Source organism: Bactrocera tryoni, chromosome 4 (assembly GCF_016617805.1).
Source record: "Bactrocera tryoni isolate S06 chromosome 4, CSIRO_BtryS06_freeze2, whole genome shotgun sequence".
In the NCBI taxonomy this organism is placed as follows: domain Eukaryota; kingdom Metazoa; phylum Arthropoda; class Insecta; order Diptera; family Tephritidae; genus Bactrocera; species Bactrocera tryoni.
The window spans coordinates 71,708,086-71,722,139 of NC_052502.1; the positions used below are offsets into that span (position 1 = coordinate 71,708,086).

At 27.2% G+C, this 14,054-nt stretch overlaps 1 protein-coding gene across 2 annotated transcripts in view; it reads right to left on the reverse strand.

Annotated features, from left to right (window-relative positions):
• LOC120775963 (serine-rich adhesin for platelets-like) overlaps window positions 1-14,054 on the reverse strand; it is a 69,149-nt gene that overhangs the window by 3,199 nt on the left and 51,896 nt on the right. For both annotated transcript variants that reach the window (XM_040106375.1, XM_040106374.1), the window contains exon 4: window positions 11,384-11,663. In XM_040106375.1, the coding sequence (XP_039962309.1) occupies window positions 11,384-11,663 (280 nt within the window). The remainder of the gene's footprint in view (window positions 1-11,383; window positions 11,664-14,054) is intronic.

Consider the following 14,054-nt stretch of genomic DNA (forward strand, 5'->3'; position numbering starts at 1 on the left):
ATTAAAAGAAAGAAGCTGTTCATCAACAACAGTCCAAAAATGTAATACCAAATATTATTTCTAAAAGTATGTCCGAAAAAAATGTATTCCCGATACTTTTAAGCGCATATCATACAAACTTTCCAAAACATGGTGCTATTTTTGCTGAGAAAATTAAAAAAAAAACAGCTAGTCTGTTTTAGCTTCATATTATTCGTGGTATTACCAAAAATCCGTAAACAAAAAATATAACAAATATCAATTATGTGTTCAATAATAGTGTAGTTTATCAGGTTCTGCTGATAAAATAAAGTACACTATCTTTTTTCTAAGAAAAAAATAGAGCTTAGAATACTTTCGTCGTTGAAATCTATCATTCATAGTTCCAAGTATTTTCAGCTACCTAGCAAAGTAACACGTTGAAACTAGAGTTGCTAAGTGATTTTTACAATTTCTACAAAAATCTATAAATGGCATGCAATACAATGGAAGTTCGTGATTACAAGACATACATACAACTAAGCATGCAAATGAATTAGTATTAGTGACACATTACAAATATACATTTTTAATTTGTTAATAAAGTGTTGAAGACGAAAACTTGCATTTTTGTTAGTAATAGATAGTAATTTGCTTGCTAATGAGTAATTGTTAAATATAAACCGGTTAGTTACCTCAACTCAAACAGAATTTTCAAAACTGGCCCAACACACGTACACACAATTCGTAGTTTCATATTTTAGTTATAAAAGTTATTTTTTTATTTTCTATTTTCTATTTTTTTATGACAGTAGCTCAACATTCACTACTTATTGCGCACATTTTTGCGTTTCGAATTCGAGGTTAAGCAAAAAAGTGGAATAGTAGTTGGCATTTCACGTACTTCGATCGGTTACTCATTGCGCATCCGCACATAACGTGAACGCGTAAACGTGCTTACGCCACGTTTAAGGTGTTGTGTGCGTTTATTGAACAGCTGTTTATTTACCGTTGAAAACATTGCGAATTGTGTGTGTTGCTTATATATTTTTTTAATTCATAGCTTGTTGCAGGTTGCTTTGTTGGTTGTTGACGCGTGTGTATGATTTTGTAAAGCATTAGCATTAATTAAACGTAAGTTATAGCGACGCATAATTGCAATTTTACGCGTTATTTTTTTGTATTTTTTGAATTATTTTTTTATGTATTTTTAGTAGTATATAAAAACATTTTTGGCAGTTTCAAGTAATATTATAATTTTAGGTGGTTGTTAGCAGTTTTGAGCAGATTTACTGTCGAGTACTTATAGTTAGCGTTTAGTATTAGGTAGTTAGCAAAGTAACGGTGCTGTTGGTGGTCATGTTGTTGGTTTGGTTGTACGAGTAGCAGACTTTCGAACGGGCGTACGTACGGGCAGGCGGACAATTTAAATAGCTTTGGTAGTATTAGCGTTTATTGTTGTAAAAATTGGTTTTTTTTGGCATTTACGGAGTTTCGTAAAATTTGTGTATTATTTTGTATACGTTACTTTGTTCAAATAAATGTTTTTTGTTTATTTTTCGACATTTAATATTTATCGTTTTCATTCAACGCGCTTTTTCAGTTTAGGCACACTTATACAAACGCATTATAAATATTATTTCGTTAATTTTTATTTAATTATTTAATTTACATCTGGAAAAGATTCATAAAGAGTGAGAAAAATGTTTGATTAGGTTTTGAATTAGAGCAATAAAGGAGTAGGGTATGAAAATGCTGTATACTGTAGGCATAAAAATCACAATTTCAAGCGAAATTCAATCAAATTCATAATTCTGATGTAGAATGTGGCAAAAAATAAAATTGGCACGATATTAAAAGCAAAAAAGTAATATCTTTCATAATATTTTTTTTTCGAAATTTAAAGAAATTAAAAATCAAATCTAAATTATATAAATAAATTAAATAAATAAAAATGCATAATAAAATAAAAAATAAATAAATAAAATAATAAAAAAAAACAATTAAAAAGAATTAGAATTATATTTAAATTTATATTTCTCCATAAACACAATTTATGCAAGTTAATTACTATTAAAAAAAGGAATAAAAAACAATAAACTAATTTAAAATCAAATCTTAATTCTACAAAAAATTATTTAAAAAATTTAAATAAATAAAAAATAAAAAAAAAATAATAAATAAATAAAAGTGTATAATAATAAAAAGTAAACAAATAAATAATTAAATAAAAAAAATCAGAATTAAATTTAATTTTATATTTCTCCAATAACACAATTATTTACAAAAGTTATTTACTACAAAAAAATTAGAATAAAAAATTAACAAAAAATTAATTTAAAATCAAGTCTAAATTATATAAAAAAACTAAATAAATAAATAGAAATGAATAATAATAAAAAGTAAACAAATAATAATAAATTAAATAAACAAGAATTATTAAATAAAAAAAAATTAAATAAAAAATATTAAATTCAAATTTATATTTCTCCTATAACACAATTTTTTACAAAAGTTAATTATTATTAAAAAAATTAGAATTAAAAAAGTAAGAAAAAATTAATTTAAAAAAAATTAAGTATAAAAAATGAAAATTGTTTTCATTACCATAATGAATTATAAAATTATTTATAAAAGTTAAATTATGATCTAAAAAAAATTAATTTAAAGAAGTAATAAAAAAAATAAAGAAAATATGTTTATAGTTAAGATTTTTTATATTAAATTTTAAAAACTTTCTAATTGTATAAAATAAGCATAAAAAATAGAACTTTTATTATCTTAATATTAAAATTGTTCTTCAAATTTTTTAGTTAAATTATTACAAAAAAATTTGTAAAAATATAGTAAAAAGCTAATTAAAAAAAACCAGAACAAAGTTTAAAAAATTTAATAAAAAATTAAGCTAAAAAATGCAGAACTAAGTTTAAAAAATTAATTTTAAAAAATTCAGAATTAAGTTTAAGAATTTAAATTTTTTCCTACAGAAGTTAAGTAATTTGTACATAAAAAACGTAAATTTGAAACATTTTTTCATTTTACAAAATAAACGTAAATAACAAAAAGCGCAAAACTTTATTATTTTAATATTCTTCTCCTCAAGAAATGTAAATATGAAAATTTATTAGTTAAATTGTTATTAAAAAAAAAAACAATACAATACTTATAAAATAATGAAGAAATAAAAAATATTAAAAATAATAATAAAAAATTAATCAAACATAAAATAAATTATAAACACTTATTTTAAGCGTTAGATATTTTTTATACTCAATTTTAAATATTTTTAAATTTAAAAAAATTACAATAATAGGCTGCTTGCCTTTAAAAATAAATTGATAAAATTTAAAACCTTAAAGTTTGATTTTAATATTTAAAAATAAAATAAGTTCAGAATAATACCAAAATTAAATTTAAAAAATGTGCTAAATTTAATAAAAAAAGCATAAAAAAATAATAACAAAAATTGAAAAAAAATATATACGAAAATATTAAAATAAAAACCAGAAAAAAAATGATTACATTAAAAAGAAAAAAAAAAAATAAAAGATATATAAAAAAATTGCAGTTTTTAAAAAAGAATTGATAAAATTTAAAATTTTAAACTTTATTTTTAATATTTAAAAATAAAATAATATACCAAAATATTAAAATAAAAACCAGAAAAAAATTATGAAATTAAAAAGGAAAAATAAAAGATATACAAAAAAAGTAAAAAAAAAAATAAATTCATGATTATTAATCAATTATTAACAATATTTTTGTAATATTAATACCAAAAAGTTATGATTTTTAAGGAATAAATGCCTTACTGAACTAAACTGGCAACATTATTTCTTAAATTAAATCGGTTTATATTCAGTATGAATGTCTGTGCTCAAAATCGTGACTTTTTAACAGCAAACAATATTTTAGAAATTTAGGAAAAAAATATTTTTGCTTATATAACAAATCGGGTATGCTTTTACAACAAATTAATAACAAATTTTTTAGTATGCATTTAAAAACTTCATCAAAGAAAAACAACAACAAAAACTAGTGAATGATTGTGCACGTGTGTGTGTATGTACATAATATATGCTTGTTTAGCAGGTACAGCGCCTTTAAGTATGCATGTTTTCGGAGCATTTTTGATTGCAGTTGGTAATACCGCCAAACGATTTATTTACAGTTGAAAGACAAAGTGTAGACGAGTTTTTTTTACAGTTTTTTAAGCAAGACAACAACAACAAATTTTAGCGAAACTACACAAATTATATACACAAGTATTGTATACATATGTACTTCTATAATGAGTGGGTTGCCCTAGGTTGAGAATGTTGCGATCCACATTTTTTTAAAGAAGATCTAATGTCCTTCACGTAAAGGATAGATAATATACATTACATATAACTGGATTTTGTCAGTTTACATAAAAAATTGTGATATTTTTATACGCTCTGACAGTTACTGAAATATTTTTATATTTTTATAATTTAATGATTTTAATAAAAAATAATTTTAATTAAAAAATAATAAAAAAAAATATACATATACACATACATATGTACATATATATGTACATATAATTTCTTCTTTTTAGTAAAAATATATATTATATATTATCTGCATTTTATTATTAGCTCAGTTATTTATGTATTAAAGCACAATACGGTCTATTAGAGTTTTACTTTTCCAAGCACGTTATGTTACAGTATGGTGTGGAGATTGTCCAAGCCCACGATGTTTCAGACAAATCTCGAGAATATGGTATGAAATGGAGTTATAATTTTTATAGCCTTTCACCATGATTGAAAAACATTTTTATAGAGATTATGGAGAATATTGTAGAAATATGAAAATATACATACATATGTTGTTACCGAAAACCTCTTAAAGCAGAGAAAGCTATTGAGTAGATATCGATTGATGTAAAAAAATTAAAGCGAAAAAAAAACAAATTTGAATAGAAATGCTGTTGAAATTTAGTTAAAACGGTATAAAAGCTTCTTAAACCCGTTATTAATGACACAGGGTCGCATGGGCCCGAGAGTAATGCATTAAAAAATTATTAAATTAACATTTGAAATAATTAGTTTTATTCTACTTTTAAATTTTTCATCCCATATACCGGATTGAAAAAAAAATTATAATTCTAAAAATCGCTTTAAAAATTTGTATTTTAATTTAATATTTTAAAATTAAAAAAAAATATTTCATTACCTAAAAATATTCGTTATCAAGTTTAGGGACAACGTTAAAAAATTAGTTAAGATCCTAAAAATCGGTTTAAAAACTTTAATTTAATATTTTAAAATAAAAAAAAAATATTTTTTCATAAAAATTTTTATTTCAAATGAGAAATTCAAAAAAAATATTTCATTACTTAAAAATATTCGTTATCAAGTTTAGGGACAACGTTAAAAAATTTAAAAAACTTTTAATCACCAATTTTGTTTGAAAATTAAATAAAAATTTTTATTAAATTATAATCAAATACTTTAACACTTTTTGTCTAATTTATATTAAATTGCTTTGATTTACATATAGTGTTTCAGGTAGAAATATGTAAAACTTTCTTTTTTAACCTTGTTCTTTCCAGATATGAATTTGACAATTATTTTTTTACTTGTTACTCAAATTTTTTAACACCAAAGTCTTGGAATAAATATTATATAAAAAAGTTAACATTTTTCAATTAAAAATTGATTTTCTTTTTTAAAAATTTAATATTTTATGAAAATTTAATTTTTAATAACTTTTTTAATTAAAAATTTGATATTTTTTGAAAATCTAATTTTTAATCCAATATTTTGGGGTTAAATATTAAATCAATTTTAAATTTTCAAAAAAAAAATCAATTTTTAAATAGGAATCATGAACTGATTTTTGTTTTTGAAATTCAAAAAACTCAAACTTTTAAATTAAAAAATTTTAAAATTAATTATAAGTTTTGGGATTAAATATTAAATTTTTAATTCCAATTTTGTGATAAAAATTTTGTTTTCAAAACAAAATCAATTTTAAATTTTCAAAAAAAATTCCATTTTTAAAAATCGGAACTATAAATTGATAATGTTTTTGAAAATCAAATTTTAAACCAAAAATTTTGAAAATTTAAATAAATCTAATAATAATTTTGTAATGTAAAAATTTGATTTAAAAAAATATCAATTGTTAATTCCGATTTTGAAATTTGATTTAATTTAATTTTTTTTTATTCAAAATATATTTTTGTCTGAAAATTACATTTTTGTTCACAAAATTCGAATTAGAAATTAAAAATTCAATCCCAACACTGGGAGTAAAAATAGAAAATCCAATGTTTACTCCGAAATATTTGAAAAAAATATTCGAAATCTTACTTAAAAGATATCAAGATAAATGAACCGTTAATTCTAATAACTACTTTAGCACAATATTTCGCAATCGATATCTACCAAGTCGATAAATATTACCCACAAGCTTTCTACACCAAAGCGCATGGAAATTATATAGCAAAAATTAAATGAAATCAAGAAAACTGAAAAGGAAGAAAACATAAAGACTTTACACATTATTTTTCACGAGTAAATAATTTACAAAGCAGGCTGACAGGCTGACAGACAGTTGGGCGCACACGCACGAACTCAAACATAGTACAGGGTGTTGCCGGGTATGCGCGAACGCAGCAAAGTGGTAGAAGCAACTGGCAGGGAGAATGGTGAGCTAAGTGCGCCCGATGCCGCTGGTGACGGCGGCAAGTTGGCATTGGCAGAATTATAGTTGACGCGCGTTTTGGATGCGTTAGCGCTAGCATTGTTGTTACACAGGTTTTGGTTGGCCTTAAATGGTGCTGGACGCAAATACTTGGCAGTACTGTGTTGAGTATTGCCAGCAGTTTTATAATTTATGTTGGCAGCTGCAAAACTATTGTGGCGCGTGCAATTCGCTGCGGAAAATGATGAATAAGAATAGAAAGTGGTTGAAGAAGTTGAAGTGTGCGAAGAAGAAGAAGTGAGACTAGTATTAGTAGATTGGTTGCTAATAATTGGTTGTTCGTTAAGTGTGGTTTGGGTGCAAGTATTGCTTATTAGTGTTGTTATTGTTGGTGTTAGAGTTGTAGGTGCGATAGTAGTTGTAGTAATAGTTGTGTTGTTCTTGTTTTTGGTGTTGGTGCAAACTGTGCGCGTGTGCAACGTGGACGGCAGCGCAACGGAGCTTGCGCTGTCTTGGTTATTAGTTGTTGTAGTTATTGTTGCTGTTGTTGTGGTATTGTTTTGGCTCTCTGTGTGTTGCATACTATTTGCTTGCGCGCTATTGGTATTTTCATAGCAACTAGCCTCGGCTAGCGTAATTGTGGGTATGGGATAGAAATAGTCTATCGCATCCTCGAAGCACTCATCGTCGGTCGAGGTACCGTTCAAACTATTACCGATACTATTTAGCATTTCTTTTTTACACTTATTTACTGCAGTGGCAGCACTGGACTTGCTATTTGTGATAACTACATTAGCGGGCGTAGGGGACGGACACACATTTGCGGTGGCGCACTCAGCGCGTTCACCACCAGCATTGTTACCAAAAGAAAATGAAGCGCTGCGTTGTTGCTGCGTTGCAGAAGGTGCTACGAGTTGGCTGGATGCGGGACTGCCGCCGCGCTGCTTGGGGTTGACACCGCCGCCACAACGGAACTCATTGCTGCGCGTGCGCAATATGGCTTGCCCAGCTGCAGGCGCTGTTGCCGCAGCGCGTTCGATTTGTAAAAAGCGCGCATACTGAGGTTTATTGAGCACCGCGGGCGTTTTGCGTGGCCGTTGGGCGGAAGTGTTGGCGGCTGCTTCCTCTGTGGGCGATGTTTCGAATAATGTGTGGAACATGGTATATTTGCTTATAGGCTTTTTCGTGGTCGTTGTTGTAATGTTTGGTTTGTTGGCAAACGCTAAATTGTTAGTGTTGTGGCGTGTGACGCCGCCGTTGGCAGCTGTGTTATTACGTTTTAAGACGGTAGAAGTAACATTTTTGCAATTAATTTCGCAAGCAGTTGCACTTGCCAGTTGAAAATCGCGCAAAAGACCCGGTTGCGTGACGCCACGCTTATCGAACGCAATAGGTGACTCCTCTGCGCCTATTGCTAATTTACGAGTTTCTATCGCCTTTGGCTGCTCCATTTTCTGCTGCGCTTTCTGCTCCTCTTGCTCTCCAGCCACTGCTGGCTGACGTTGCCAATTTCCGCTGGCATGTTGTTTACGTATTTCCCGTTTGCTCGAGCCGGCTGCTGTTGTTTGCTGCTCTTCGTTCTTCTTTATTGCTTCCGTCAACGTTTTTATGTCTTTTTGCTGCTTCATTTCCGCCTCCAACTTAAATTGTGGCAACGCACTCGCAGGCGATGCCACCTCCTTTGTTGCCGTCGGCGCTGCGTGTGTGGGCTGCCGCATTATTGCGTATCCCTCCAAACGCTTCACTGGCAGTGGCGGTTTCTGTTGCGCTACTGGCCGCTGCTGTGACTGTGCCGGTTTGCTTTTCTGCTGCGGCAGTGTCGTCAGTAGCATTGGCAACGGCAAGTCGGTGGGCCGTTGTGGCAACGTCGACGGCTGTGGCGGCAAGCGTGCCGCAGCTGCGCAAGTTTGGACTGGTTCGGCGTGCTTGTCGGAATTTTCGGCGCGCGGTGGCGACGGCGTTGGTTGTTGTGAGGCGTTGCATGCTATTTCGCGCTGTGGTTGCAATAAAAGAGTCTTCTCCGCCGAATTGGATTGCAGTGGCTCTGCGGATAAAAGCGCTGCTGCTGCTGCAGCGCTCACGGCATTTTGCGCCTCTTTTAGTGTCAGCGACTGCTCCAGTTGTTGTTGAGGCGGTTGCTGTTGCTGTTGCTGCTGCTCCTGTTGTTGTTGTGACATTATACCCTTGTCTAAAATTGGGTAATCTGCAAAAATTGTGTGCATTTTTTGTTTGTTCTATTTTCTATTGTTTTCTTTGCAAATATGAGAGAACTGGCTGTGGTATTGAGCGATTTTCTATTCATTGGCTTATGAAATCGAACAGTTATGTAAATTTTGAAAAGAGATAAATGCATTTGTGGGGATATTCGGAAAGAAAAGTATACTGATTTTGAAAATAAATTCGAAAAAAGTGCGCTTAGAGTGGGTGTGTAAAAAGTTTTGGCGGAATCTGTTTGTACTAAGGCGCGAAATAGTTGCCAATTTTAATTTATAGTTATTGGGGCACTATGATATATGCTTGAATTGTGTTTTTGTATACACTAACAATGAAAGGATCACCTAAAATAGGGCTTAGAAGAATATGTAAGAGAGATCTACGCTAAGATCTATATTATACTATAATTAAGCGGTCTAGGATCCTTAACGCTTTGGCTGAAAAATCATATCACGACGACAAAAAACCTTCCTTGACACAAGGACGTGTTTGACTAAAGATGAGATATCATTCTAATATACCACTTAGTTAATTATATGTAAGGTATCCAGAGGCGACTGAAATTGGATTCTCAAAACTCAGATTGTCGAAGTTGGAGTTTCTGCTGAGTAAAATCAACAAAGCGCCACGATTGGAATCACAGTGTGGTTATTTATGTCAAGCTTTATGCGGGTATGCGCGAACGCAGCATGTATGAAATTCGGAAACGCAAAACCTTGATAGTCAAAACCGGAATACTTGCTAAATGAGATCAACGAAGAATCACGATTGGGCTAAATATTACTCGTTTTCTCAGATAACGGAACAACATAGTAACTGCATTTTTGGCTTTTTCCTTATTAGAGTGGTATATTTGGAAGCTTCTGAAAGCAGAGTCCCAAAAGTCTTAAGTCATCTCCGAACGATTGTTGCGTTCTAAACTCGAAGAGGAACTGCTTTTACAAAAAAAATATTGCATCTAGGATATGAACGGACTATTTACCGAGTTGCGATTATGGAAGAGAAAGCGCACGGGCGTAGAGGAATAATCATTATAAAAATTACGTTTAGAAAAAATATTCTTGAGTGAAATTTTAAAAGTTTTCCCCAATTATAACCTCAAAAAATTGAAATTACCAGCACTCGAACTGCATAGGATTGTGAGCTGCCAATAATTTTTTTACAAAGATGACCTGAAAACACTTTTCATGAAATAGAATGAATGATATTTTCAACTAGCAAAAATATGAACGATTTTGGACAGCGGAAATTGTGTTTGGAAAAAATTTTCATTTCATGGAAACACTCAAAACAGGTTGTATACAAGAAAGGGGACTTTTGGTAATACCACCAACCTTAAAATTTTCAAAATTTTACGAAATGGTGTTGTTAGTATTTTCAAAATCTGTTTTTTCTTGCTAAATCTACACTGTTTGAGCTCGTCGAAACAATCGAGCAGACAAGGCGGTAACTCGGCAGTATTGAGCGTATTATTGTCAACTGTAACAGAAGTGGCTGAAACTGAAGAGAGAGAGAGAAAGAGTAAAGAAATACTGTTGCTGAAAACGTAAAGTTTTGAGTGCAAGTTTTATTCGATGCTTACAAAATTAACCGAAATTGGGGCACACTGACGGCAAGTTTTTACATATTAAATTTTTTATATTTGAAATTTTTAAGGGCGTTTTTGATTTTAGGTATTATAATTAATTTTTTGTGAATTTACGTTTTATTAATTAATTTTATGTTGTTGTTTTGCTATATTCAACTGTGTTTAACGTATTCGTCGCCAATTGTTTGTTGTGTTGCGGCGTAATTTCAAAAGTATTGTTTATTTTTATATAATAAAAATGTCAAAAGTTTAAAAAAAATTTAATTTTAGTAGTGTTGTTGTAGTGTTACTAGGGGTACACAAGTGCAAAAAAGTAATTTTAGGTTAGAAGAGTAAGAAACATACAAAAAATAGGGGTAAAACCGAAAGCTGATAGAAAAGTTGGTAAGATTGTAACTGTATTTTAGGAAAATTAAGTTGTCCTTACTCGATAAAAAACACAAATTATTGTAAAAAAAAGTTGTTAGAAAATATAGAAATTCAATTTATGTATGCAAAAGAGCAGCAAACGAGACTAAGACCATAGTAAGAATGCAAACAAAAATGTAGAGAGTTACTACAGACACTTATTAAGACAGCTTAACAATTAGAATAATAGAAATGATAACAACAAATAGAAATATATGTGAAGAAGAAATTTTGTTGAACAAAGACGATACAAACAAACTAAAGAGAGACATTTTCATATATAATATTATCAAACAAACAAACAATAACATAGAAATGTAGAATTGTAAAAGGCAAAATTCAAAAAACAATAAAAAAAAGAAACATTTAACAACAAACATATGTAAATGATTGTTGCATATGAAAAGCCAACAAATGTGATGAACAATTTTTCGTGTTTTCCTTTTTTTCTTTGTATGTATGTTATTAATATTATTAGTTGTGTAATGGTTAATGACAAGTGTACAGCAATTAGACATTGAACTTTGAATCACTTACCTAATGGCAAATTCCCCAGTATATTTTTCGTTGGCGTATTTGTTGCGCTGCTGGCATTATTGGCGGGTGATGAGGTATTCGCCGGCGTTGGCAGTTGTATAATCTCATCAACGGCTACATGATGGTGTCGCGCTGGTGAAGAATCCGTTGTGTCATTTAATGATAGGTTCTCATAGGCGCCTATCAGCGCATCATTGCTGTAGGAATCGTCAATGATTAGCGATGCCTCAGAGGGATATTCAAAGGTGGAGGTGAGCGTATCATTGAATTGTACGCGGAACTGTATGAGAAAGAAAAAAAGAGTCGAAATGTTTAAAATAATATATTTTATACAAATATTTTTTAAAATTAGTAAAAAACTTGTATATTAAAAATTACATACAAAATTAAAAACATTTAAAAAAAATTACAAAAAAATAAGAAAAATTAAAAATAAAAACCAAAAAAATAATCAAAAAATAAAAATAAAAAAGATTAAAAAACAAAAAAATGAAATAAACAAAATCAAAATACGAAAATAAACTTAAGGAAAATATATTAGAAAAAAATCTTATCGAATCAAAAAATTAGAAAAAAAGTTATGTAAAAGAATTTAAAGATTATACAAAAATAAAACAAAGGCATTTGTTGTTATATTAAAAATTATATCACACATAAAAAAAGAAAAAAATTAAAATAAATAAATTTCTTAAAATTATAATGTACAAAATTATAAAAATAATAGTCAAACACGGAGAAAAGAGAATTTAAAACAGAAAAATATGAATAACAATTTAAAAATATTATTTTATATAATATAACAAATAAAAAATAAATTTTAAAAAATAGTTAAATCTTTATATTTAACAAATGTATCAGCAAGTTTAAAAAAATAAACAAAATAATTAAATGATGAAAAAATACAATTTAATATTATATTTAACAAATTGTAAAAATAAAATTTGAAAAAAAATAGAAAATATAACAGATAAAACATAAATTTCAAAACGTAATATCTTTAAATTAAAAAAAATGTATCAGCAAAATTAAAAATAAATTAAAATTTTTAAATATTAAAAAAATAATATTGCATTTAACAAATTATAAAAATAAAATTTGGAAAAAATCAAAAAAATACAAATACATACAAATTAAATTCAAAAAATCTTTATCTTTAAATTAAACAAACTTATCAGAAAAATTTTGCAAAAAAGAAAAATTTTAAAATATAGTATATAAAATAAAACCATATCTTGCTATTATAAAAATAAAATTTGAAGAAAAAAATCGAAAAATAAAACTGATAAAATTTCAATTAAGAAATCGTAATACCTTTATATTAAAAAAAATTTATCAGCAAATTTAAAAATAAAAATAAAAAATTTTAAATATAATTAATATTGTACATATTTAACAAATTATAAAAATAAAAATTTAAAAAAAATCGAAAAATATTATAAATAAAAATTAAATTCAAAAAATCGTGCATCTTTATATTAAACAAAAAAAGAAAAGTTGTAAAATATAAAAAAAAAAATTAATATTATATCTAACTATTACAAAAATAAAATTTGAAGAAAAAAATCGAAAAATATAACAAATTAAAATTAAATAAAAAAAATTTGGAAATCTTTAAATATTAAAAAAATGTATCAGCAAAATTTTGAAAAAATAAAAATTTTAATATAAAACAATGTAATATTATATCTAACTATTATAAAAATAAAATTTGAAGAAAAAAATCGAAAAATATAACAAATAAAAATGAATTAAAAAAAATTGGAAAATCTTTATATTAAAAAAATGTATCAGCAAAATTTTGAAAAATATAAAAAAAAATAATTTAATATTGTATCTAACTATTATAAAAATAAAATTTGAAGAAAAAAATCAAAAAATATAACAAATAAAACTTAAATAAAAAAATCGTTAAATCTTTTGTATAGAAAAATTTATTAGCAAAATTGAAAAAAAGAAAAATTTTAATATAAAAAAAAAACAATTTTATCAATTAGAAAAAAAATTAAGAAAAAAATAGAAAAATATAATAAATAAAAATTAAATTAAAACAAAATGTAAAATCTTTATATTAAAAAATGTATCAGCTAAATTAAAAATAAATAAAAATTTTAAAATATTAAAAAGTAAAAGATAAAAAATCATTTAACAAATTATAAAAATAAAATTAAAAAAAAACTCGGAATATAAGTATAGTACAATGATGAAAGCTACAAAAAAAAGAAAGAACAAAAAAAATATTAAAGAACAAAAATATGTATGTACATATGTACATGTCGTAATACTCGAAGAATTATGAATATTATGAAATGATAAGCAAACATAAAATAACTTCGAAAACAAAATAGTTTTGGAAAAAATATATTTCATTTGAAATTTAAAGAAATAATTTTTTTAAAAATATTTTAAGAAATATTATTTGGCCTTAAGGTGCTGTTGCAAATTTCTAATCATTTTACACTAATATTTTTTAGATACAAATTTACGTTGTCATAACGATCTTTTAGGCCTAAGCTAACATAACCTCTTAGTTGTAAATAATTTATTGTAGGGTTTTCCACTTAAAATGCAACTTTTCTCCACTTATAGAAAAAGAGCGCGCATAATTTTTTACAATTTGGCGATAACTTATGCAAAACTTGGCACGATTTACACTTTAAATTTGTTTTTGTTA